Source organism: Podarcis bocagei (assembly GCF_964188305.1).
Source record: "Podarcis bocagei genome assembly, chromosome: 4".
In the NCBI taxonomy this organism is placed as follows: Eukaryota; Metazoa; Chordata; class Lepidosauria; order Squamata; family Lacertidae; genus Podarcis; species Podarcis bocagei.
This window is the reverse complement of record NC_138128.1, coordinates 84,522,971-84,545,460: the sequence shown is the minus strand read 5'-3', so window position 1 is coordinate 84,545,460 and position 22,490 is coordinate 84,522,971. Positions and strand designations below refer to the sequence as shown.

The 22,490-nt window shown below is 45.1% G+C and overlaps 3 protein-coding genes across 9 annotated transcripts in view; 1 reads left to right on the top strand and 2 right to left on the bottom strand.

Annotated features, from left to right (window-relative positions):
- Positions 1 to 928, bottom strand: part of PLAC9 (placenta associated 9) — a 57,592-nt gene extending 56,664 nt beyond the window's left edge. For both annotated transcript variants that reach the window (XM_081191379.1, XM_081191380.1), the window contains exon 1: positions 798 to 928. In XM_081191379.1, coding sequence (XP_081047505.1) covers positions 798 to 801 — 4 coding nt within the window. In that variant the 5' untranslated portion in view covers positions 802 to 928. The remainder of the gene's footprint in view (positions 1 to 797) is intronic.
- SRR (serine racemase) overlaps positions 1 to 11,049 on the top strand; it is a 35,761-nt gene extending 24,712 nt beyond the window's left edge. For 5 of the 6 annotated variants that reach the window (XM_081191319.1, XM_081191321.1, XM_081191323.1 and 2 more), the window contains 3 exons: positions 809 to 976; positions 1,937 to 1,994; positions 7,228 to 11,049. In XM_081191319.1, coding sequence (XP_081047445.1) covers positions 809 to 976; positions 1,937 to 1,994; positions 7,228 to 7,326 — 325 coding nt within the window. In that variant the 3' untranslated portion in view covers positions 7,327 to 11,049. The remainder of the gene's footprint in view (positions 1 to 808; positions 977 to 1,936; positions 1,995 to 7,227) is intronic. The other variant, XM_081191324.1, reaches the window with a different exon arrangement.
- A 3,477-nt stretch (positions 11,050 to 14,526) lies between these two features.
- Positions 14,527 to 21,903, bottom strand: TMEM254 (transmembrane protein 254). Its single transcript, XM_081191361.1, has 4 exons — positions 21,721 to 21,903; positions 19,984 to 20,087; positions 18,151 to 18,210; positions 14,527 to 16,996 (listed from the first exon to the last, which is right to left on the bottom strand). Exons 1-4 carry the CDS (start codon positions 21,832 to 21,834, stop codon positions 16,879 to 16,881), a joined length of 396 nt encoding a protein of 131 aa, XP_081047487.1. The 5' UTR covers positions 21,835 to 21,903; the 3' UTR covers positions 14,527 to 16,878.
- Positions 21,904 to 22,490: the final 587 nt, after the last annotated feature.

The window sequence follows — 22,490 nt, the reverse complement described above, 5'->3', positions numbered from 1 at the left end:
ACTTTAGCTTATACATTATGGAGACTTCCACCACTCAGTAAAAATGGTGTTCTACTTGAGCCAATGGCCAAGCACAGCTAAAAGGAAGTTTGAGGCCCAGATGATCATTCATCTCAAACCCACTTTTCAATCTTTTGAATGACATTAGCATTCTCTCAGGAGCCCATCTTTGTATTAAGAGTCAGGATAATGTAGTGTTAGCAGTATTGATGCCTCCATTCTTAACTTTCTATTCCAGGAGTAGCATACTCCTGTAACTCTGCCACCTCACTGCCCTTTCTTAGCATACCTTATTTAAAAGCGCCTTCCTGCCACCAAGTTCCTTTCTGGAAGGAGAGACAAGTGATCTCTTCTTGTCCCCTCATCGGCTTGTGACAGTTTGATCCTGCCAATTGCTGGACTGCAATAAGTTTACTCCACAAAGCGCAACATGCAAGCTACTTGTGAGCGGCCTAATTTTGAACATGAACAGATGCTCTACTGGGGAAGAACCAAGCCTGCCATTCAAAACAGTTTTCCTGGGGTGTAAATGGCTGATGTGATAGTACTCTTGGTTGATTTTGTTCATGGATGTCTGTTCTAAAAATGACATATAAACAATAGACTATTTCAGAGACCTGGCTTGAATTGACAGATATCAAATGAATATCATTTGCTTTGTAATCTATGCAAAAGGCAGCTGTAATGGATGGGGGAAAGCAATAACATACTGTACATTTCAGCAGATGTTATCACGCTGATATAAAACATGATGAAGGGACTTCTTTTGTATAGTAATGAATTTCTGGTGATCTTACTCATTTTCCAGAGTGGCTGTTGCAGTGTGCAGTGGTAACCTGGAGCTCTCACTGATGAGGCAGTGCATAGATCGTGCCCTTACACTGGACAACAGGGTCTGCAAATTCTCCATTCTGATCTCTGACTGTCCAGGCGATATTTCAAAGCTACTGGCGATCTTGGCTCGGGAGGAAACAAGGTAGCCTAGAATGATAACCAGGAAGAGAACAGTACTCAAAAAACAACTAATTGGACTGCTGACATTTATTTTATGTTTCATATTTTTTTGGGGGGGGTGTCACATTGAAAGATACAAGAATGGGTTTATTGTTTTCTTTTGAGCTATATTTCACTGAAAGAATAGAGGAGGTAGGAATACACGATTCCAAAGCTCTTCACTGCTCATTCATGTAACACCCAACCATGATTTGGTGTTACATCTGAATTGCATCTGGACTCAGGCGTCTCTTTTGAGATTCTTGGAACTTTTTCAGGTGTTATTTTGTCCCTGGGGTGAGAGGGCCTCAGGCTTGCAAACCCTGCTCTATACACTTTCTGGATACCACTAGAATATAAACCAAGTGCACTCAAAGGCAGCAGGTGTAATCCCTGCAGTATATAATGCAAATGAATGAAGAAGTACAATAACAAGTGAAAAATGAGAGAGATCAGGAGCAGTAAAGAGCTTCAGCCTATCAGCCATATCCTTCCCTTCTCTCTCTCTCTCTCTCTCTCTCTCTCTCTCTCTCTCTCTCTCTCCATACACACACACACACACACACACACACACAGCCCCCAAGCTGCTGGCCGGAAAGTATCTGTGCATTCAAGCTGAAGACCTTGGCAGGCAACCATTCCAGCACAAGCTGGAAGAATCAAAGTTTATGATCTCTCCATGCAATGCTGCAAGGATGCTGCTTGTTCAGGTTTTCATGAGTACAAGCAAAGAGAGTCAGCATGGCCCTCCCTGAGAGAGATAGGAGACCAAATTAAGAAAACGACCCATGACTCTTAAGACTCTGATGCTTTCCTTGATTTTTGCCTTCCTTTCCGCTAATTGGCAGATGCTAAAAAAAGAAAAGAAAATTACTTTCCGCACAAAGAGCATACAACTATGACTAGATCTGCTGTGATCTCACGTACAATCTCTTTGTTCTAGAGTTTTGGACATAAAACAAGAACACATGTACGTGGCGTCTGATCTGTTCACCAGCGAGGTAAGGAAAAGCCTTTCATTATGGCAATCCTGCACAGACTCAGTTGTGGCTGTGTATGAAACTGCCACATACAGTCATACCACTGGTCAATCTAACTCAAATGGCACATGTATTGACAGGCAGTAGCTTCCCAGCATCTTCAGTTGAGTTCTTCCCTAACCCCTGATATTTGAGATCCTTTTAAGTGAGCAGCTAATCTAACCCGTAGGAGTGGGTTAGATAACACTAGAACTGGAGATCCAGTGAAATTGGTTTGTTGTAGCTTCAGGAAAAATAAAAGAAAGCACATTTTTTTCATAGTACATCATTAGCTTATGGAATTCCCTGTCACAAGATGATGACCATGGCCTTAGATGGATTTGACAAAGGGACAGCTCTATGAATGCATGTATCAGGGAGCATTGACCAAGTAGGACTTCCTGGAGCAAATCCCTAAGTTTTTAGTAACGTGTGTCCCATTAGCTCACTTTATACAATTTCTGTGGAATGTGAGTACGGCCATGACAAACATGATAGCTGCATAAAGTGCAATGTTTCACGAGTGAACGGTTCCATCCACCAAGAACTGCTGCGAATCCAATGTAGTCATTTAAATGAACGGAGATTGAGCGTGAACAGTGCTTGGTGGTTCATACTGGCTCCGAGCCTTACTAGACAGCGCAGTTAATCTGAACTCATTAGCCAACTTTTGCTTGAACATTACACATTCGCTCATGGAGAGCTGAGCATTTCCTGGCTCACGTGGTTGCTTAGTGAAATACTGATGGGATGGTTTTGCTTTTTTTACATATAGCATTTATTCAGCCACTTTGGCCAGCTCTGGACAATTTTAATAATCCCCAGTGCTCCAATTATGTTTCGCTGGTAAAACGCAATACAAGAATATTTATAGCTGAAGCTCCCAATTGATTCCAGATTTTTGGAACTTTCATAGCCAGCAGAGATACATAGAATACATTAAAACATACATTGGAAATTCACTCGGCTTGCTAGAGAATAGATTATCTTTACAGAAAAGTACCTGGTTTCAAGAAAAACAGACTTTTGCCTCCCAGCTGCCACATGCTTTCATTTTAAAATGTATAATTTTCTTGGGAAAGGGGGTGGGGGGCGTAAGTTAAATGGGACAATACAATGTATATGAATAGTTGAAATAAAAATCCTTACAGTTTAACAAGATTTTGTGCACACCACTCTAGAAAAATGGTTGTTCTGGGCACTTCCAGACTGTCACTCTTTTCAGGGGGACAGAGAAAAGATCTGCACATAGTAAGGAGCTGCGAAGAAGGTGTGGAATTTTTCAAAATTGATTGGTGACAGAACCAGATAGATCTTTGGCTGGAGGCACCTGACATGTCTGTCACACACTTTGTGAATCCTGCACCTGATTCCACATTCCATGCTTTTTAAAGAGTTGCAGAATTTACACAGCCCTGATCACCAATTCCCCATTTCAAGGCATGCATGGTTCCTGGGATTAGTATTTCTATATCCCTTTTTCCTTGCCCTGGCCTAGCCTGTCCTCAGATTATTGCCCCCTCCACAGCCCTGCCCCTCCTCAGTCTTATGACACCCTGCCTCTGGACATTACTTTGCATTCAGCTGAAAAGCGCTCTCTCTTTCTGACAACACATCCCAATAACTCTATCTTCATGGCAACAGCTCACAGCTACCCTGTTCCTAGTTCTGTGTGAAGGTTTTTTCCCCTCAATGAAGTACACTTTTTACTTCTGCATCTTGTCAGCAGTTTCCTTGACAACTTCCCTCCTGAGTGTTCATGAAATTCTATGAGGTCACAATAACATGTCCAGTGTTTACAGGGGGCTCACAGGCAACTGGCTGGCAGTAGTTTTTAGCCTATTATATGTTTTGCAAGCCAGCCAAACCATATACTGTGTCTCGCTTGCCAACTAGTGTGTTGTAGTGCTGCCAAAATACATTCAATCTAAACCAGGTAAGGGTTAAGATAATTTGTAAATTCAGTTGAGCTGTTATGCCTGTTTAGAAGTGAGTCTCTCTACTGTATCAGTTTTCCAGCTGTAATTTCCTTGATGGTCTTATGTACAGCTTGCATGTCTTCATAGGTGAAGGCCATATGATATACTTTATCAAATAAAAGAACTGGATGAATTACAGATGCTACATCATAGCCATTCTCCATAAAGATGTTGTTTCCCATCTAATGATGGGAAGAATGTGAACACAATGTGGTCCTAATCACCCAGCTGTATACAGTGATCTCAGATGATGGTCCTAGGATGCGCCTGGCTGGGTAGGCAGCAGAGAGTTAGGAAGATGTTGCCCCAGTTTTAGTGGCAGCAGGAGGGGAAGGTATAGTAGGAGTGGGGGAGCTGACCACCATCTGGGGTGGAGACCTATCCATTTGGTTCCTATCCTGATTCTCATATAGTCACTGTTCCAACACATCAATATGAGGGATGGAGATTGAAGGTATGGGGGCAGTAATGAACTCCTTTGTCATGGCTGGACCATGTAATGTCGTTAACTTTGGAACTGTAGCAGCACTTTGCCCCTGTAAATCTGGTGGGTGTTCAGATCGTCTTCCAGTGGAGATGCCAACGATCCGGCCGAAACCCTGGCTTTGCTATGGCATGGCAAGATGAAATCGGCAATTGACACAATCACTCCCAATTATCCTCTCTAGCCCCGTGGAGCCTGAGTGGCTCCTTGATATCCTGGGGAGCTTCTGGCTATAAATTAAGCTGCACAAAGTCTAGAGCCCCAATGGTGCAAAACACACTCCAGAGCCAACTGAATGCTGGCTAGCGCACATAATCATGCTTACCATGTGGCGATGTGGGCTGCGAAGAAGGCTCATTTTGCAGCTTGCCTGGCATCCTCTAGTAACTAGTGGGGAAGCAACCTCTGAAGCACGCAGAGACCCACTGTGACCAACCGGCGACGCATTTGGAGGGTTAAGTCTAACTTCGGAGTGACCTTGATTCCGCAGTTCCAGATGAAGTATCCAGTGCCAAGGATGTGTGGTGGGATCAGTTTCAGCTTATGCAGTCACCTGGTGTACACAAGGTGCTGGTGACCATACGCCCAGCCACTTGCCCTCTTGACACCTGCCCCTCTTGGCTTATTAAAAATAACAGAGGTGACTTGACTACTTGGGTGCAGAATGTGGGTACCACTTCATTGCATGAGAGGGCAGTGCATTCTTTCAGGCCTCAGTTCTTGCCCAGGCATCCTTTGCCACTTGCTTTTTTCAGCCGAGTAACAAAAGTGGGGTTTTGCATTACCTGGGTGAAACTCCTTTCCCAAACACACATTTGCTAGGTGTAGTAGCAGCATTTGTGGGGAGAGTCACTGAGGATGGGAGTGAGAGAGTTAAGTCTTCCTTGCCTGCTGATTTCTCCAGCATTCCCTCCTGTCCGGTCTCCCCAGGCTAGAAGAAAAATGGGACAAATGGGTGAAGGCAGGGGAGGAGTGGTGAGTGGACAGCCTCCCGTTTGCCTTGCAACATGGAGCTCTCAACAGAATGACTTGAATGTATGTGTGAGCTGCGTGCATCAAGATGCGTCACATCGTTGTCTTTGAATGCCTTGAAAGCTGCACACAGTCGGAATATTGAAGATGCCAGATGGGGACTTTTTTAGGCAACAGCAAACACATGTGCTCCATGTGGACGATGGCTTCTTGCCAAATGGCTGGGTGGGGCGCTCCAAAGCGCTCCGCACGAGTTGTTTCCCAGCCCTCATTTATTGTTTTTATAAGGGGAGCTTGCCAGTTCTGCAACTCTCTTAATCTGCACCCCTTTGTTTAGCCTGACATTCCTCAGTGCAGGTGTGCGATAGCTGTTTTTTAAATGTCTTTTTTTCCCAGCAACGAAAAAATTCAGCTGGCCTGGCTTTTGAATTTTAAAATATCCTCTAACACAGGTGAAGTCCTTTCACCTCCTATATGTTGGCCATTTTAACCCCGAGGAAACCTGCCCTCTGGGCACACGGCAGGGCTTAAAGCAGGGATGAAATTTCCTGTAAAACGTAGCAGGGCTCGCTGAGACTTAGCCCTAGTCTGTGTGCCCCCCCCCAAAAAAAGTATTGTGTTAATTAGAAGACACTCAGCACATTCGAGCACACACAAAGTGCTTTTTGGTCACAGATGAAGAACCAGAGCCCTTGTGTACCCCAGAGAAGCAAAAGGAATGACTTCCAGCTCGTAAAGTGTGTCTTCCTAATAACCCTGAGCATTGACACCACTCATTAGAGATACAGCATTTGCCAGGAGTCAGACCTAGAACTGAACAATCTCCTATGATCCCAAGGTCATCTGTGGGGCAAAATACAGAACAATCACACCAGTCCCTGCAGACTTGCCTGGTATTTTTGCTGAAAGAGAAACCGTCAACCACACCTTCAATCGGTTGGCAACAGCGGCATACAGATAAAAACCCAATTTCTGGTCATGGGAATTGGCCCTTAAGAACAGAGTCTAACTTCCTTTCTACTTGATGGTTCCTGCTTGTCTGTGCTGTCAAGAACTTATTCATAACAGCAAACATATACCTGATCTGACGTTTCCTGAGAGAACTGGAGAAAATGAAAGCGAGCCTTAGAAGCAAGACTTTGGGCATTTACAGAAGAATCAGTAACTCACGACGCTTTCAGGAGACAACTGTTATCTTCCAGCTGCTCTGTCTAGGAACGTTGCACTCTGGGGGAGCAGTTGTTATAGCCAAAGGCAGGGGTAGGGTGCCTCAGCCCTGGGGGCCAAATGTGCCCCCCACGTCTTTCCATCCAACCCTCCAAACTCTTCCTGCGCCATGCCTCCTCCCCCAAGCAGCATTCCTCACCAGCCCTGCCCTGTGCTTTTGCCTGAATGGAATGTCCTTTGGAACTACAATGGCTCCCACTCACCTATGTGGAGGTGTGTGTTTGTGTGCACGCATGCCCATCCAGACACTTCTGACTTTTGCATGGTTGAAATGTAACCAGCTGCACAAAGGAAAGATTCACATCTGTTCCTCCATCAGTTTGCCTACAGCACCGCCCAGCAATGGTGTGTGACCCCTAGAATGCTGCTCATGGTGGAATGTGGTATTTGGGGAGAAAAAGGTTTCCTAGAGCGATATCACTGTATGTGGGTGCTTCACACATGGCGGACCGAACCAAAGTCCAACCATTTTATAGTGGCAAAGTTTCTGCGGATGAGAAACCTGGGAATAATCCCACTGGTTTAAATGATGTTTGTTGCTGTTGTTTTGCAGGTCACCTGCATTGTAGAGACCAGAGACAAAATCCACACTGCCCAGTTAAGGAACGCCCTGCTAGACTGCTACCCAATGATGACATGGATGGAGCGGTGATGAGCCAGCCAGTTTTGAAAAGCTCCACGATCATCTTCCTTGTTTCAGTTTCAGGAAAGTTGAAGATGTTATTGTTGCTTATTTCTATAGAGCCATCACACTGTATATGGTGCTTTACAAAGAACCGGGATCGACAGGTTCCTACTATCCCAAGGGGTTTACAGTCTAAAACGGCACTGCAATCAAAAATACAATTGTGAAAGCACTGGTATGTTTAAATCCTGCAAAGTGAAAAAGTTAGGAGAGAGCAGTAGGGTTTCTCTTCTGCGTATTCTCTCAAATAAGAATGAAACACTTATTCTGTATCATGAAGATGAATAACTTACATCTTTAACTTAAGTGCTTCATAGCAGCTGCAGAGTTCCAACTGTAGTCTTTGTATGAGCTATGTATTCCCCACCCCCACCCCCCACATGACACCACCCCCAAATTGCCTTCAGGATGATATAACTGAGAAACTGTTGAGGTCCCTAGTGTTGTATAGACTCCTGTAAAATACAGCAAGTAAATTCCAGAAAGCGACTTCTCCAAGCTCGTCTTCTGTGTAGGCAATTCCTGCTCCTTATGATGATACTTCCTTCCTCATTGCTTGGCTTATTCCACAACTTCCAAGCCAGAAAACATTACTTCAGCCTTGCAATAAGTCCCAAAAAGATTACAAGTCCACAGAAATGTTTACAAGCCTGCCTACTCTATGCTGGTTATTTGTACCACCCTGACAATCCAAAAGAGGGGAGGTGAAAGAGTACAGGATGTCCCAGTTTACAAAATCTTCTCTGGCTCAATACCTGGAGGCAACACTTGCTCACCTTAGGCCAGGGGTCAACAAGGTTTACCTTGCCTGGGCCGGTTCACTTCAGCGGAGATCCCTCTGTGGGCCGGATCGCATGCACACGCCATTTCTGGTGTCTGCATCTGCGCAGATGCGATTTCCAGGGCCACGAAAGGGAGTCCCCGGTGCCGCGCTGGTTCAGCGCAGCACGCGGGGACTTGCCAAGTGGGTGGCTCAGTTTGGGGACGGCTCATGGGCCAGTTAAACGACCCCCATGGACCACTTGTGGACCATGGGCCTTAGGCTGCCAGCCCCTGCCTTAGGCGATTAGGCATGTGAGTGTTTACAAGCCTGAATTACCTGAAAGTTGGGTTTTGTTTTGTTGGCTCCCAGCCCCCACTTTGCACAGATTAAAATGTTAGTGAAAACTTCTTAGGGATGTTGTAGTACTACATGTTATCATGCTAATTTAAAAAAAATAAAGAAGAGAATCAAAACCTTTCTAATTATCACAATTTAAGCAAAGTGTTTTTCCCTGATTGAACACTTCCAATCCATTTTTGGCATTAGTAAGGGGAACCATGCTTCAGTGAATAAGTGTGTTGCGCTAAATAAACTTTTTTTATATAAAAAAAATGGGGGTAATTTTCTTCTTCTTATGGCTGCTGTGGGGAATTCCCCAACCACAGCAGCTATGTCATAACCACTGATATGGATGGAACAAAGTGGGACAAGCATACAGGAAAAGTGCAATACCCCGGTGGTGTGGAAAGTCAATTGCTGTTATGCTTGTAGCTTACAGGGGAAGAGCTATGATTTATTAGCACTACGAATCATCTGTCTGGAAGCAGCCCAAGACTGTAAATCAGATCAGCTGATTAATAGCCATTCAACCTACAAGTCACAGCTATAATCTTTGCAAACCATTTTTCCTCCTGTTCAATCCAAATATGTAGTTACAAAAAGTGAGGTGGGGTATAGAAGCTTGAATCACATAGCAATTGTTCGTGATACTTTGGGGAGGCCTCATACTTTCACCTAGAAGGCTAAGTAATAAAAGATGGCACCCACTGAGTTCATAATTCATTTCTGTATCACTTGCGATTGTTTACATTATTTCTTGCTCTCCTGTAGGTCAATAGTATTTCCATTTTACAGATGGAGAACTGAGGCTGGGACTTGATGAATGCCATCCAGAGAATCTATGGGCAACCTATTAGATTTGGACTCCAGTAGTCCATGAATTATTTTTAAAAACAGACATCTTAATTGCAAATTATTCTAATTGCTAAAGTTGGTCCCTCCTTTAAACGCCAAGGAAATCAAAGGTGTGCTAAAGAAGGAAGATGTGATTGCAGGGAAGCTAAAGGAATTAGTTGTTTCTGTCTTTACCGTGGGAAATGCAAAGTGGATCCCTATGCCTGAACTTTCTGCGGGACTGAGGCAAACAGTTTCAACAAGAGATTAGATTCTAAGGCTTAATGGCAGATTAAAATGACCAGATGACTAGGCACAGATAGTATCCACTGAAGAAGCTTCTGTAAAGTAAGTCCTGTCTCACGTTTTAAGAGGTCTTTGAGAGTGTAAGTAAGCATGTGTATGGGGGTAATCACAGGGGACACAGCATTGTGTACATGGACTTTCAAAAAGCCCTTGATACAGGGTGTATCCAGCACTTCATGCAACAGGTTCCACTTGCAGAACAGACTTCTTCTCCACCTCCTGGTGTATTCCAGTGAGGCTGATGCATGAGAAAGGGCTCTTGCCCCATGTCCTGGTTGCACGGATGGGACAGTATGCTGGACTAGATAGGCCTTTGGTCTGATCCATTGGGACTCTTATGTTTGCATGCCGCCGCCACCAACTTTAAGCATTATATTAACTAAGGAGCTCAGTTTGATTAATGGGAAGTGGGACCACAAGACTGGATCTTCCCGACGTGGCACGCATTTCTGGCCCTGCCCTTTGGCCACATGTTGAACGCAGACTCTTGTAGTGAAGGGACAGGATACCCACACCTGACTGTGTAGTCCCCCCAACTAGGCCCCAAGACTTCCCAAATTCTTTCTTTGAGGATTCGGCAGCTAAAATGCATTAGCTAGAGCTGTATTTCTTTCTTTGAGGATGCAAACTTAAAATATGCATTAGCTTTTGCTGTATAACACAAAGTAGCTGAATGAACAAAGCCTTCTCCTCTTCTCAGTCCATGAAGGCGTAAAAGATGGCCTTGTCAGTGGCGCATTCAACTTATCTTACCAGGTTGCAACTATCCTGGCGCACTGACGCACAGACCCCGGGAATGACACCAGGAGTACAGAAACAATTTCTATTCATCATGAATGGAGATTGTTTCTGCAAACTTACATGTACAAGCTCATGAGGCTGGATTCTGGGGGGGGGGGGGACGACGACGGGACCTAAAGAGAATATAGGCTGCCTGTTTCTACTCTTAAAGTGCTGCTTGCTGTGGTTGACCACGCAAGTGCCTTTCTGCTGCCTGGGAAGCAGAAATAAAAAACTATTTCTCCGAAGCATCCTCGGTGTCTGTTTGGCTCCTCCCTCCCTCCCCGAGAGCAATGCTCATCCTACCCATGGGAAAGGCCTGAAAGGCTACAGTCGGAATCCTGATTGTGCACAGTATCTACGCACATTTCCCTGCTCATGCAAAGGTGTTTGAATTATAGCCATTGAAGGGTGATGGCCAGCAGCACAAGCCTGCTGGGATAGCTCAGTCAGTAGAGCATGAGGCTCTGAAACTCGAGGCTGTGGGTTTGAGCCCCACGTTGGGCAAATGATTCCTGAAACTGCAGGGGGTTGGACTTCCAAACTCTACAATTCTATGTATATGTACCCTTATCACTTGGGAGTCAATGGGGCTTGTGATGAGAGAATATGGGAAGCCAAACGGAATGTTGTTTTATGAAGAACACAAGAATCTTTCTTTCTTTCTTTCTTTCTTTCTTTCTTTCTTTCTTTCTTTCTTTCTTTCTTTCGATAGAGGGAAGTTCTCACTTTGAGGTTGACAAACATTGATGCAAACAACTGAAAAAAGATTAGAACTTTGCTTAGTTGGCATTGTTAAGTGAGAGCTCCTCCTGCTGGCCTTTCTGTGAACATGATCACAGTGATCAGGGTTGTAGATTAAGGCCGTCGTGCTTCCAGTCTACCAGTTCAGACTTAGCTCTCTACTTATTTTATTTTTTTACTTTTTTCTCACACTGCTAGGTGTTGTTGCTGTTGCTGCAGTTGCTTCCAGTTACTAGTTGTATTTCATTATAACGACACCTGCTGTAGCATGCTAGCTAAGAGAGCAAGCTAAAAATCAGAAAGCCCCAGCTTTGACTGTTGCCTCTCTCATGCATTCACCGGGTGACCTTTGGCAATCCACTTTCTGCACCCCCCACATCTGCAGCATGGGGGATAATAATACTGATTTCCATTACAGGGCTGTTAAAGTTTACAACAATATAACGCTCATTTGAGCACTTGAAAGCGCTATGCAAATGTTAAGGATTAGTCCATTGTTTTTCAAATGGTTATGAGATGCCTTTAAATGCTGTAAAATGAATGGTAACGTTACAGGATTCGAGAATGTGAAATCTTCCTGCACACAGTGTCTATGTGCAATACTTGGTGATCAAAATAAAGGTGGGGAAATACAGGAAGAAGGCTGGAAACAGTGACAAAATGCCTTTATTGGAAAGAAAGTTGCAACACTCCCCAGCCACCAATTTAACCAACTAAATTGTATTGGAAATCTTCTGGGTGTTTCAGTAACATTATGTTCCTGCCCTAATCTCCATCGATTATTCTTTATTACCACACTGCAACACCCTTAATCTTGTCTCTGGCTTAATGCAAGCAGACTAGAAGCAAGAAGTCCAGGATTTTGATAAATGCAGTGGAACCTCAGGTTATGTACCATCCTCCTTACGAACGCTTTGGGTAATGAGCTCCACTAACCTGGAAGTAGGTTTCCTGGTAGCGAACTTTGCCCCGGGATATGAGTGGAAGTCGCACAGCAGCAGCAGCAGCGGGAGGCCCCATTAGCGAAAGCACGCCTCAGGTTAAGAATGGTTTTGGGTTAAGAATGGACCTCCAGAACGAATTAAGTTCGTAACCAGAGGTACCACTGTGTATGGGTGGGGAGCCTATATTTGCCTACAGTTCCTCACACCTCATGGAATGCAAGTCTAGAATTACCATATTGGTCTGAATATAAGCCTCACTTTTTTCCCAAATTCTGACCGTGAAAAGTTAAAGTGCGGCTCATATTCGCAGCCTTATGGTATGTAGCTAGGAGTGTGGGGCAAACAGCGCCAGGAACACGGCAAAGCAGCACCCGCCCCATGCGTAGTCCCCCGTCCTCTCCCCCAAGGCTGGAAAGGGAGAGAGCGCCCCCAGTATGCAGCCAGGAACGCAACGGTTTATATTCGGGTATTTCTTTTTTTCTCCGCCCCCCCCCCATTTTTAAGGTGCGGCCTATATTTGAGACAATACGGTATCCTCTGGCATTCCTGAATGGCATTTGAATCTATCTGCTGTTGGAGGGAGGAGACTGAAAAGGTCCTACGTGCACTTGGCCTCCTCAATTTTCGGCTTAATATGTATCCATGTCTACATGGAAATTTTGTGCCAATTAGAACAGGTACAGCAGGAAGTTCTCCTGTCACCCGCCTCCTCAACTGGCGTGACAAGCAGTTCCCAGCGGTGGGGCACGGTGAAAGATAGAGGAGCACGTGGATGGGAACAGTTGCCAATGCCTTGTCTTCTACAGTATTGAGAAATGACAAGATCTCTTTCCTAGTGGGCAAAATGAGAGGGGAAACCTCCACAGGCGAGTCCCTTCATCCCATTATCACGGGGAAGAAACTGGCATGCCAGGAGCTGATGAGGAGTTCCATGAAAGTTCAGTGTCCAGCCTAATCAGATTTCGTGCAAATAATGGGGAAATGCGGAAACATGTGCTTTGCCTCAGCTAACAAAATGGCTTGCGCTGTTCCTGCTATCTACCCAAGTATCATCCTGCATATAATATTAAACCTTTTAATATGCATATTGCAAAATGTATGAAATGAATTCCTGCAGGCAGCTGAAAAAGGTGGCGATGACTTTCCTGTGCTGGTGCTGAGAGACTATGACATTCTGTTCCCAGAGGTTTATCTATCTTGACCTCTTCCCTCCCACTTTTTCACAGGCAAGTCAAGCCACATTTTTTCAGAGGATTTTCAAATATTTCTTTAGTCTGGTTTCCAAACATCTTTACTGCTATTTTTAATGCCTGGTGTGTGTGTTGTTAACCCTTTCTTTTCTTTTTTACACTTAATGTTGGCTTGAGAGATTGTCCTTTACAGGGCTACTGTGAAACTCCATATATAAACTGACTGGGCATTCCAATGTGGACAATATGTTCTCAGGCCAGTTGCAAGCAAAGACAGATTCCTGCATATTCTCCAGCAAGGGCAATGCAAAGTTTTGTCACATCACCCTTTGCCAACCCTCTGGGGGCAACATGCCAGTGGTAGTGTATGGACAAAAGTGGATGCGACCACCCTACACTGTCACACATGCACTCACACAAACAGCTCCCCCCCCCCCATTCCTAGTCAAAAATCAATGTGAGATATTTGCTTGAGAGATCAGGGCAGACCTGTCTATACCCACTCTATAGGGCAGGGATGAGAATGTCTAATTCCCAATTTGGCAGATGGGCAAGGGTTACATTCTGCCTCAAGTCAGACACTACAATGAGAGTAATCCAAAATGGTTGCGCCTGCTTTGGCAAGCCATTTGTGAATGCAAAAACAACATGTTTGTGTATGTATACACATGCACACTTGTACAAAATATCTGGCCGTGCTCCTGGGATGCCCAAGTGCATTTCCTCACCAACTCCTTAGCATTCCTGCTTCAAACAAAGGGAACTGAGGAAAGAACCCGATACGATGACACACAAAAGCAGGTATTGTTGAGTCAACCCCTTCATCCTATTAAGGCCTGGTTATTGTTCAAAATTTCCTAGAAGGTGGTTGGGAAAACCCAGGCTGCATTAGGAATCCTCAGGGAGCCCTATACTTTGTGTTTTGGCTAAAATTAAGGGTGAGGATTTGCTGAACTAAATTTTTGAAATGGGAATGAAGAAAGGGGAGGTATGAGGAGGGCGGTGAAATAAGTTTTAAGAAAATAAGGTTTTGAAATAATACTTGTCGTTTTTCCTTTTATTTTTGTTTTTGTGTATTGTTATGTCTATTATAATTTGTAAAATCCTATATATATATATATATATATATATATATATATATATATATATGTATATGTATATGTATATGTATATGTATATGTATATATATACACTTTGTGTTTTGGCACCCCTGCTTTAAGGATGTGAAACCACCACCCCACCCTTTGTAACAATTTCAGGGCATGCGTTATATTTTAGAGAGAATTATTAGCTTTATTCAAGGCCAGCAGTGAGACAGCTCTCGGAAATTATCAGCTCAAAATGCAGCATTATACCAATTAAGCACCCTGTCTTAGGACACATTTTTATCACAAGATGCAACAGTCAAACAGCTCACCATGTTTCCCTTTGAGTATTAACAGTATAAAGAACAGCAAAAGCTACCTTTAATCATCCAGACAATACCCAGGTAAAACGTAATGTGTTAAAGAGGTGATTCTCAATACAACAAGCATGACGGAATATGCAGGGTGTTCTAGCACAAAGGCAAAATGCTAAAACTATGAGCAGCAGTGTTTTTAAGAGCTGCCTAAAAATAAATCCAAATGAGACACAGAGTTTGAAAGACATTATAGGGCATTTCAGCAGAAATCATCAAGAGAATTAAAAGTCCAAACCAAAGGCAAGAACTATGGTCTAATGTGGCAGAGAGTCCCAACCTTTATATACTTGCTCAGGCACAGAATCAGCGGACCTGTCTCCTGCACCAACATAACAATGGCATGCACTACAGTAAAAATGCACTGCACTAATACAAAATGCTAAAAAGTTGGTAGGGTGGAGGGGTTTATTCAAGCTCCATGCTGGTGCCCTTTGCTTCTCACCTTCGTTCTGCCCCTGAGCTTATACTAGTGAAAAGTCTCTCTAGAGAGGGTAAAATCTTGTAAACCACTTCACCCTGCCAAGCAATGCCATGCCAGGGAAAAACTGCACCAGTAATTTTCCTTTCTCAGATCTGGGTGGTGGCATTGCATAACATGTAGGTACTAAACATGTAGATACTAAACAGATACTAAACACATTGGCCAACACATCTATGAATTAGACACCCACTCATCTGACAGGCACTGTTAATTACTACCTGCAAATCCAACTAACGTGCTGTTTCTAAACCTTCCCCACAGACAGCTCTGTCTATCACGACACAGCTTGGATGAGGAACGCCTAATGAAAGCTCTATCAAAGCGTTCTCTCAGACTGAAACTAGTAGACCTGCTTTGATGTATTTCTTGGGGGGGGGGGCATCTCCCCTAAAGAATTTAAGGCATGTAATATAAAACTACCTTTTAACAGCACGTTGGATCTCTGAGAAATAAAACTGCCCCAGTGGGGTTTCTTGGTCTTGACTGCAGTTCTAATGTGGTCACAGCTTTCTCTCTCACAGCCTTTTGCACTTCAAGAAAAGCTTGCGCCATGCCCAAGAATTTAGTGCCACGGTTATTAACTAAAGTGCTTTGCAATGCATGCAGGTTGTTAAGAGAGCACCAAGAAAACATAAGAGCAAAACCTGCTGGTAGACCATTATAAATCAGAGGGGTGGTGGCAGAGTTTGTGGAGAAAGATTGCAAGATGTTCAAGATGCAATGCTGACCACATCTACTTGCAGATAAACCCCTTTAAACTCTGGGTGGGAAGGTGGGTGAGAAATAGAAGGGGTTTATTTCTCAAGAAAGGGGAAGAAAAGTTAACCAAGCCACCTGCTAAAACTGGAAGCCCAACAAGGATAATCTGTACTGTTGCACATTATTTTTTAATAGTAATTATTATTATTATTATTATTATTATTATTATTATTATTATTATTAAGCACAGCTAAAAGTACTAATGGAGTAGCATTAGCCCTCTTGGTCTATGGTGCGAATGAAAGAGAAGGAAAATGCCACCTTGCCTCCCAGTCACAGCTACACCCTGGACACAGTGTGGCTGCATGTAGAGATCAGTGCTCACAGACCTGCTTAATCTGCAATCCTTACCTGTAAAAAGGGTGGCGGGGGAGGGGAGAAAGAGGCTCATAAAGGAAGGGGACTATCCATACAATCACTTATAGAGGGCAATCCAGCCATGGATGCAGGCAAAACCAGGGGAGCAACAGACAGGTGCAAGTTGGGCCCAAAGGAAGATGCCTCACCACACTTCTATACAGCTCAGTTTATGAATAAGGCTACTGTTAGACCTGAGAAGTAGAGGCTAAAGGTTGCTCTGTGCTTGCTCTGTTTGTCGCCCCTATTTTAAATTGGTCCTATGCAGATATCTTGTGAGTGTTGGCATTTTGGTCCTGACCATTAAGAACTGGATTTATTTCCTTGATCTAAAAAGAAAGGCTCCATCCCCCATTGTCACAAGCTAGTTTCCTCGCTTTGCCCACAGCTGCAAAACCTGCAGAGGAAACGTCTGAAAGAAATTTCTCTTTCCAAGTGAAAGAGAAGATTGCCACACTTTTGAACGCACAAAAAACGTTTAGGAATACACCCATCCCTCTCCCTGAAAAATATACCCCAAAGCTAGACTGCGTTGGAACCTTCTCTTCTGGCTGAATCCTTCACCAGCTTTTCTTCCGGGGGTTGTAGGTCAACAAAAAGTAGAGAGATCCTATTCCAAAGAAAAATGTTTGAACCAACCACAAACGCTGAGTTGAAGGGTCTGTGATGCCTTTCATCCTGCAGTGAAGAGACAGACAGATAAAGCCTGACATTTCTGCATGAATTACCTAAAATCCAAGTTAAGTAGATAGATGTCTATTTTGCCCTCAGCTGCCTGGAGGATGGGCAGAAACTGAAGTTGGGCTGTTATCCACACCCCTGCTCCCTCACCAGAAGCCTTCAGGGAACTTTCCAGGGTGGCATATGATACACCAATGAAGGAAAGATATCAGCAATGCAGTCACTAGTTCCAGATAACCTCCAAACAGGGTTTTGAATCCAAGTGCATATATCTGGGATTTAGAACCATCATACTGTATTGTTACTCCTCTACTGGCACTCACACAGACCAGCCTACTTACACAGTCACTGGCTCCTTCTTGTGCTTCTTTTATATTCTTTTATTTTGCTTACTTCATTTATACATCCCAAAGCAATTAACAATACAAAATCATCAACAATAAAGGCATATATAAACACAATGCAGATAAAGGCCAGGATAAAATTCTGATTAAAAGGCTTCTTAGAAGAGGAAGGTCTTTAAGAGGTGCCTAAAAGACAATAGACAGAGTTCTCAGGGGTAGGTGCCACCAAAATTTAAGGTCCAGTTCCCGCATTATATGGAGCAGATCTCCTGATGAGACGGTATCTGCAAGAGGCCCTCTCCTGCAGAATGCAACCATCAGTTGTATATATAAGGTGCAAGACAGCCTTTTAGGTATCCTGGTCCTCAGATGTATAAGGCTTTGTAAACTAGTACCAGCGCCTTTATTATTATTTTTTAAGAAACCTGACAAAAGGATCAGGGTAAGTTCACCTTCCACAGCTGGGTTGGGTTCCAATGCACAGCACACCTCATTGGTTCAATGTTGGAAAGCACTGGTTGCTTTTTAAAAGGCAAATTCAACGACAGCTCCGAAGTCGGTCCTTGACAGAATTTACTTTAGACCCAGTTCATGCAGATAGGTTGTGAAGATTATTAAAACCTGTGTGTCACTTCCATACCACTTTATGCAGCGAGAGGGAGTGCTCATGCACAACACCCCATATCCGTACCCAGAAAACCAGCTCACAAGCCCAGACACAGCTTTGCCATGCTATCTGCTGTTTAGAAGAGGGCAGAGGGAGGTGGAGGTAGAAGAGAGACCCAAAATAAAATAAAAATAGCTTACTTGCATAGCTTGAGGGCATATAATGCTTCCCCGATGTGGATTAACCAGGTAATTAAATATCTGAAAGGAAGGAAAATAACACCATTTGTAACTGGCGTAAATAAAAGCAAGATAAGGGTTAGCCCAAAACATTTAGGTATTCCCAGGGGGAAAGCCAAACACATTCCCAATCACCAGCTAATTAACAGGGGACACAACCCTGTTATTTCTCATGCAAGCCCTTGTGAAATGGACAGGAGTTCACTGAAGCAACGCAAATATGCTTTGTGCAATGCCTGTTCATTTCGGTAAGCATGGCTTGTGCAAGAGAAACACACAACAGGTGCAGGAATGGGGTTTTCAAAAAGCAGGCAATCATTCTGCCCTGCCCTTTATATTAATGGGCATATTTCTAATAACAAGTTATGCATAGCCTAAACCGGACCAGAAACACTACACAGTCCGAGTGGAGAAAGGCATGTATGGAGCTGCTCTTTAACCCATAGCTGTCAACCGCCCCTTATTTGGCGGGAAACTCCCTTATCCCAGCGCTGTGTCCCGCATTGATGATGTCCCTTAAATTTCCCGGGTTTCATGCGCGCCCAGCTCGGGAGGGAAGCAGCGGCTCGGGATCCTCCATCTTGAGAGAGCGAGCGCACGAGCTGCCATGTCTTCGTCTCTCCCTTTTCCCCCTCAGGGGCACATTGTGAGGAGACGGGTGGCGGCGGGCGGGCAGGCAGCCCCTCTTGCAAGACTTCTCCCACGCTGCCATGGGAAGTCGGAGGCGGCAGCGGTGGCTGCGGCTGAGGAGGCAGCCTGAGGGAGGAGGAAGAGGAGGGGATGGGGAGGGACACAGAAGGGCGGCACTTCAGCCGCCGCGCCGCAACCGCCTCATGCCGGGCTCACGGGCGGCATGGGCGAGAGTCTCTCTCCCTCCCTCCCTCTCTCTCAGGCGGGGAAGGGCCGATGGAACTCCTCGCCCCAGGACGATGGCAGCCCCAATGTGCTGCTTAGCATACCCTCCAACCAGTGCAGTGATTTCCCCCTCTGCATCCCTTTCATAACTCTATTTTTATAAATCATTTGTCCATCCATAGTTCAAATTTTTACTACAAGTTTTCTGTCAATCTTACAGATGTATGTAACTCTTTACAACAGCTTTTCAAATAAATTATAAACTTTCCCCATTCTTTATTAAAGAGGTCCTCTTCCTGTTTTCTAATTCTGCCTGTAAGCTTTGCCATCTCGATGTCGTTCATCAGTTTTGTCTGCCACTCTTCTTTGGTGGGAGTTGTAGACCCTTAGGATCATCTAGTCCAACCCCCTGCAAAACACAGTCAGTTGCAGCCAAAGCAGCATGGCTCCATGAGTGCGGGATTTCTGTATAAGCTAAGCCAAAATCCCTTATTTTGGCTGCTGATCCCTTATTTTCGAGGCCGCTGGTCCCCAAATCTGTAAGTTGACAGCTATGCTTTAACCCAGGTGACAAAAGTGCTCAGGGGAGATAATTATGGGCTGGAAAACTACCAGAGGAACAAAGGCTAGACAGCCTGTCCCGATCCACCCTTCACATGTGTGTCGGACTGGTTTTTACAGTTAAAAAGGAAGGAAGAGAAAAGAATGAGGCCCTGGGTCCATTGTTAGAAACTCTACAATTCTATGACTCTATAATCTCAAATACATTGCTTGACTGTAGCTTGCTCTTCCATTTCACTTGTCCCTCCCAATATGCAAGGAGAAGCACATATATATGGCTGCATATTATATTACTCACCCTCCCACCCACCCCCAAAATCCCCACTGTTGGGGGAGCAGAAGGAATGTGAACAGGTAGAAGATGAGAATTCAGCTTACCCGATATTGAGAAGAGTTTTATGCTTTTCCACCAAATATTTAGTGAAGGTGCCTAATGGTCCCAGAAAGTCATAGGGGATTGTTGAGGGTGAAAAGACTGCCCACTGAGGTGTGCGGAGGGGGAGGGGAGAAAGAGAGATACATTTAAGTAAGCATACTGGAGGTATTGTTTTATTTACTTCAGCTATACCACTTAATATTCCAAATTCCTAAGCGGCATACAGTGGTACCTCTGGTTACGTATTTAATTTGTTCCGGAGGTCTGTTCTTAACCTGAAGCACCACTTTAGCTAATGGGGCCTCCCGCTGCTGCTGCACCACCAGAGCACAATTTCTGTTCTCATCCTGAAGCAAAGTTCTTAACCCGAGGTTATATTTCTGGGTTAGCGGAGTCTGTAACCTGAGATGAATTTAACCTGAAGCATATGTAACCCGAGGTACCACTGTATATACGTGTCAACATAACCCATCATCCTGCAACATCAGAATTCACAACTTTTGTGTTTATCCCCCAGTATCCATACATAATATATGAAATTCGGGGACATCAATACAATGTGGCACAATCCAGAAATTAGCAGCCATTTGACCAGGGGTAGGCAACCGAAGGCCCGTGGGCCAGATCCAGCCCAATCGCCTTCTCAATCTGACCCACAGACGGTCCAGGAATCAGTGTGTTTTTATATGAGTAGCATGTGTGCTTTTATTTAAAATGCATCTCTGGGTTATTTGTGGGGAATAGGAATTCGTTCATTCCCCCCCCCAAAAAAATATAGTCCAGCCCACCACATGGTCTGAGGGACGGTGGACCAGCCCATGGCTGAAAAAGGTTCTGACCCTTGCATTTTGCAATGCAGGGTGTGGAGGACCCTGAAACACTGGACTTAGGCAAGAAAGCCCACAGCTGATGAGATCTCGGTCTAGATCCCACTAAAAAAATAAATCACAATTATCATATAATGTACTTCCAGAATAAACCTCACCAGTACAGTGTGTACTATGCATTAAAGCAGGCTGTCTTCATGAAATGCACTAAAAGTGCACTACGGCGGAAAACATATTTATACTGGACTCCAATCAGGGATTCAGCTCCCCAAAACCTTTGAGTGGGGGGGGGGGGGAGAGACAGAAACAAGAAAAATGGCCTCTATTTCAGAGCAGCAGAAAATAACTCAAGATTCCGGGGTTTGTTTTGGTTTTCCCCAACCCATTCATTTCAGTGGAAGAGTTTAAACACCTGCTTGAGGCTTCTACCCTGTGCCCAGTTGCAGTGGAGTAATGCCCACTGAACTCAATGGGGCGCCCTTCTGAATACTGTAAATTCTCCCCGTGAAATAAATGTGACTTTTAAAAAAACCACCCTTGATTTGGGCGGACTAATCCCTAACATCTTCAAAGCTAAGTACGGTACATAGGGATCCCCTCCAAGCCTTCCCATCTCTGGCTCCCACGGCAAGAGAGACAGAGCTCAGCCCGTGGAGGACGAAGACTTTAACCTCCAGGTCGCGCGTTCGAGTCTCGTCGGGCGAAATGTTCCGGGTTGGACTATGATCCTAGCTGTCAACGTTTCCCTTTTTAAAAGGGAAATTCCCTTATTCCGAATAGGATTCCTCGCAAGAAAAGGGAAAAAGAAAAGGGAAAAGAAAAGGGAAAAGTATGACTATGATCCCCGCACGTCCCCCTCGTGCCTTTTGGAGCACCAGGTGCCCCGGGAGCCTCCAGGGAGGCTGCGCTCACCCCGTAGTAGATCAGGCCGGTCAAGATCGCCACCATTACGAACAGGTTGGAGCGTTGGAAGTAATCGGCGCGGTGCTCGGCCTGGGAGTCCATCGAGCCAGCCACCCTCCTCATCTCTTCGGCGATCGGGTCTGTTCCCGCCGCCTCTTGCGAGCAGCCCCAAGCAAGCGCTCCGGGGGGGGGCGTGGCGACGGCGCCGTATTTGCATACGCCGCTCGCGTCACAGAGAGGGCCCTGTTGTTACGCTCAGCGCAGGCGCGGGGAGGAGGAGGGTTGGATTAGGAGGGATACGCGGGGCTCACTGCCGCGGGCTCCGCGCTGCTGCCTGCTGCTTTTCTCCTCTCGCTTATCTCGGGCAACCGCGAGTGCGAGTCTTTGTGGCAAACTGCTGGCGGCAATTCGCACAATTGGAGAGTCGGAAGAGATCCCCAAGGGTCATCTAGTCCAACCCCGCCTGCAGTGCAGGAATCCCGCCGAAAGCCGTCCCTGCGTGGGCTCGACTTCTGGTTAACAGGGCACTGACCCATTCTGCCACAATTCAGCACAGTAACAAGCGAGACAAGAGGGGGGATCGTAGAATCGTACAGTTGGAAGGGACCCTGATGATCATCTAGCCCCCCCCCCCCCCGCAGAGCAGGGATCTTTTGCCCAGCGTGGGGCTCGGACCCACGACCCTCAGATTAAGAGTCCCATGCGGTACCAGCTGACCTGCCCCTGGTGGTACAGTAGTGCCATGCGCACCTCATTCACACAAAGTCACCACCCACTCA

Coding starts and splice junctions, on each gene's coding strand:
- TMEM254 (XM_081191361.1), bottom strand. CDS start 21,834: ATGAGGAGGGTGGCTGGCTCGATGGACTCCCAGGCCGAGCACCGCGCC. Junction 18,211..19,983: donor AAAACTCTTCTCAATATCGG/GTAAGCTGAATT, acceptor CCTTCCTTTCAG/ATATTTAATTACCTGGTTAA. Junction 16,997..18,150: donor TATGCCCTCAAGCTATGCAA/GTAAGCTATTTT, acceptor TCTTCACTGCAG/GATGAAAGGCATCACAGACC.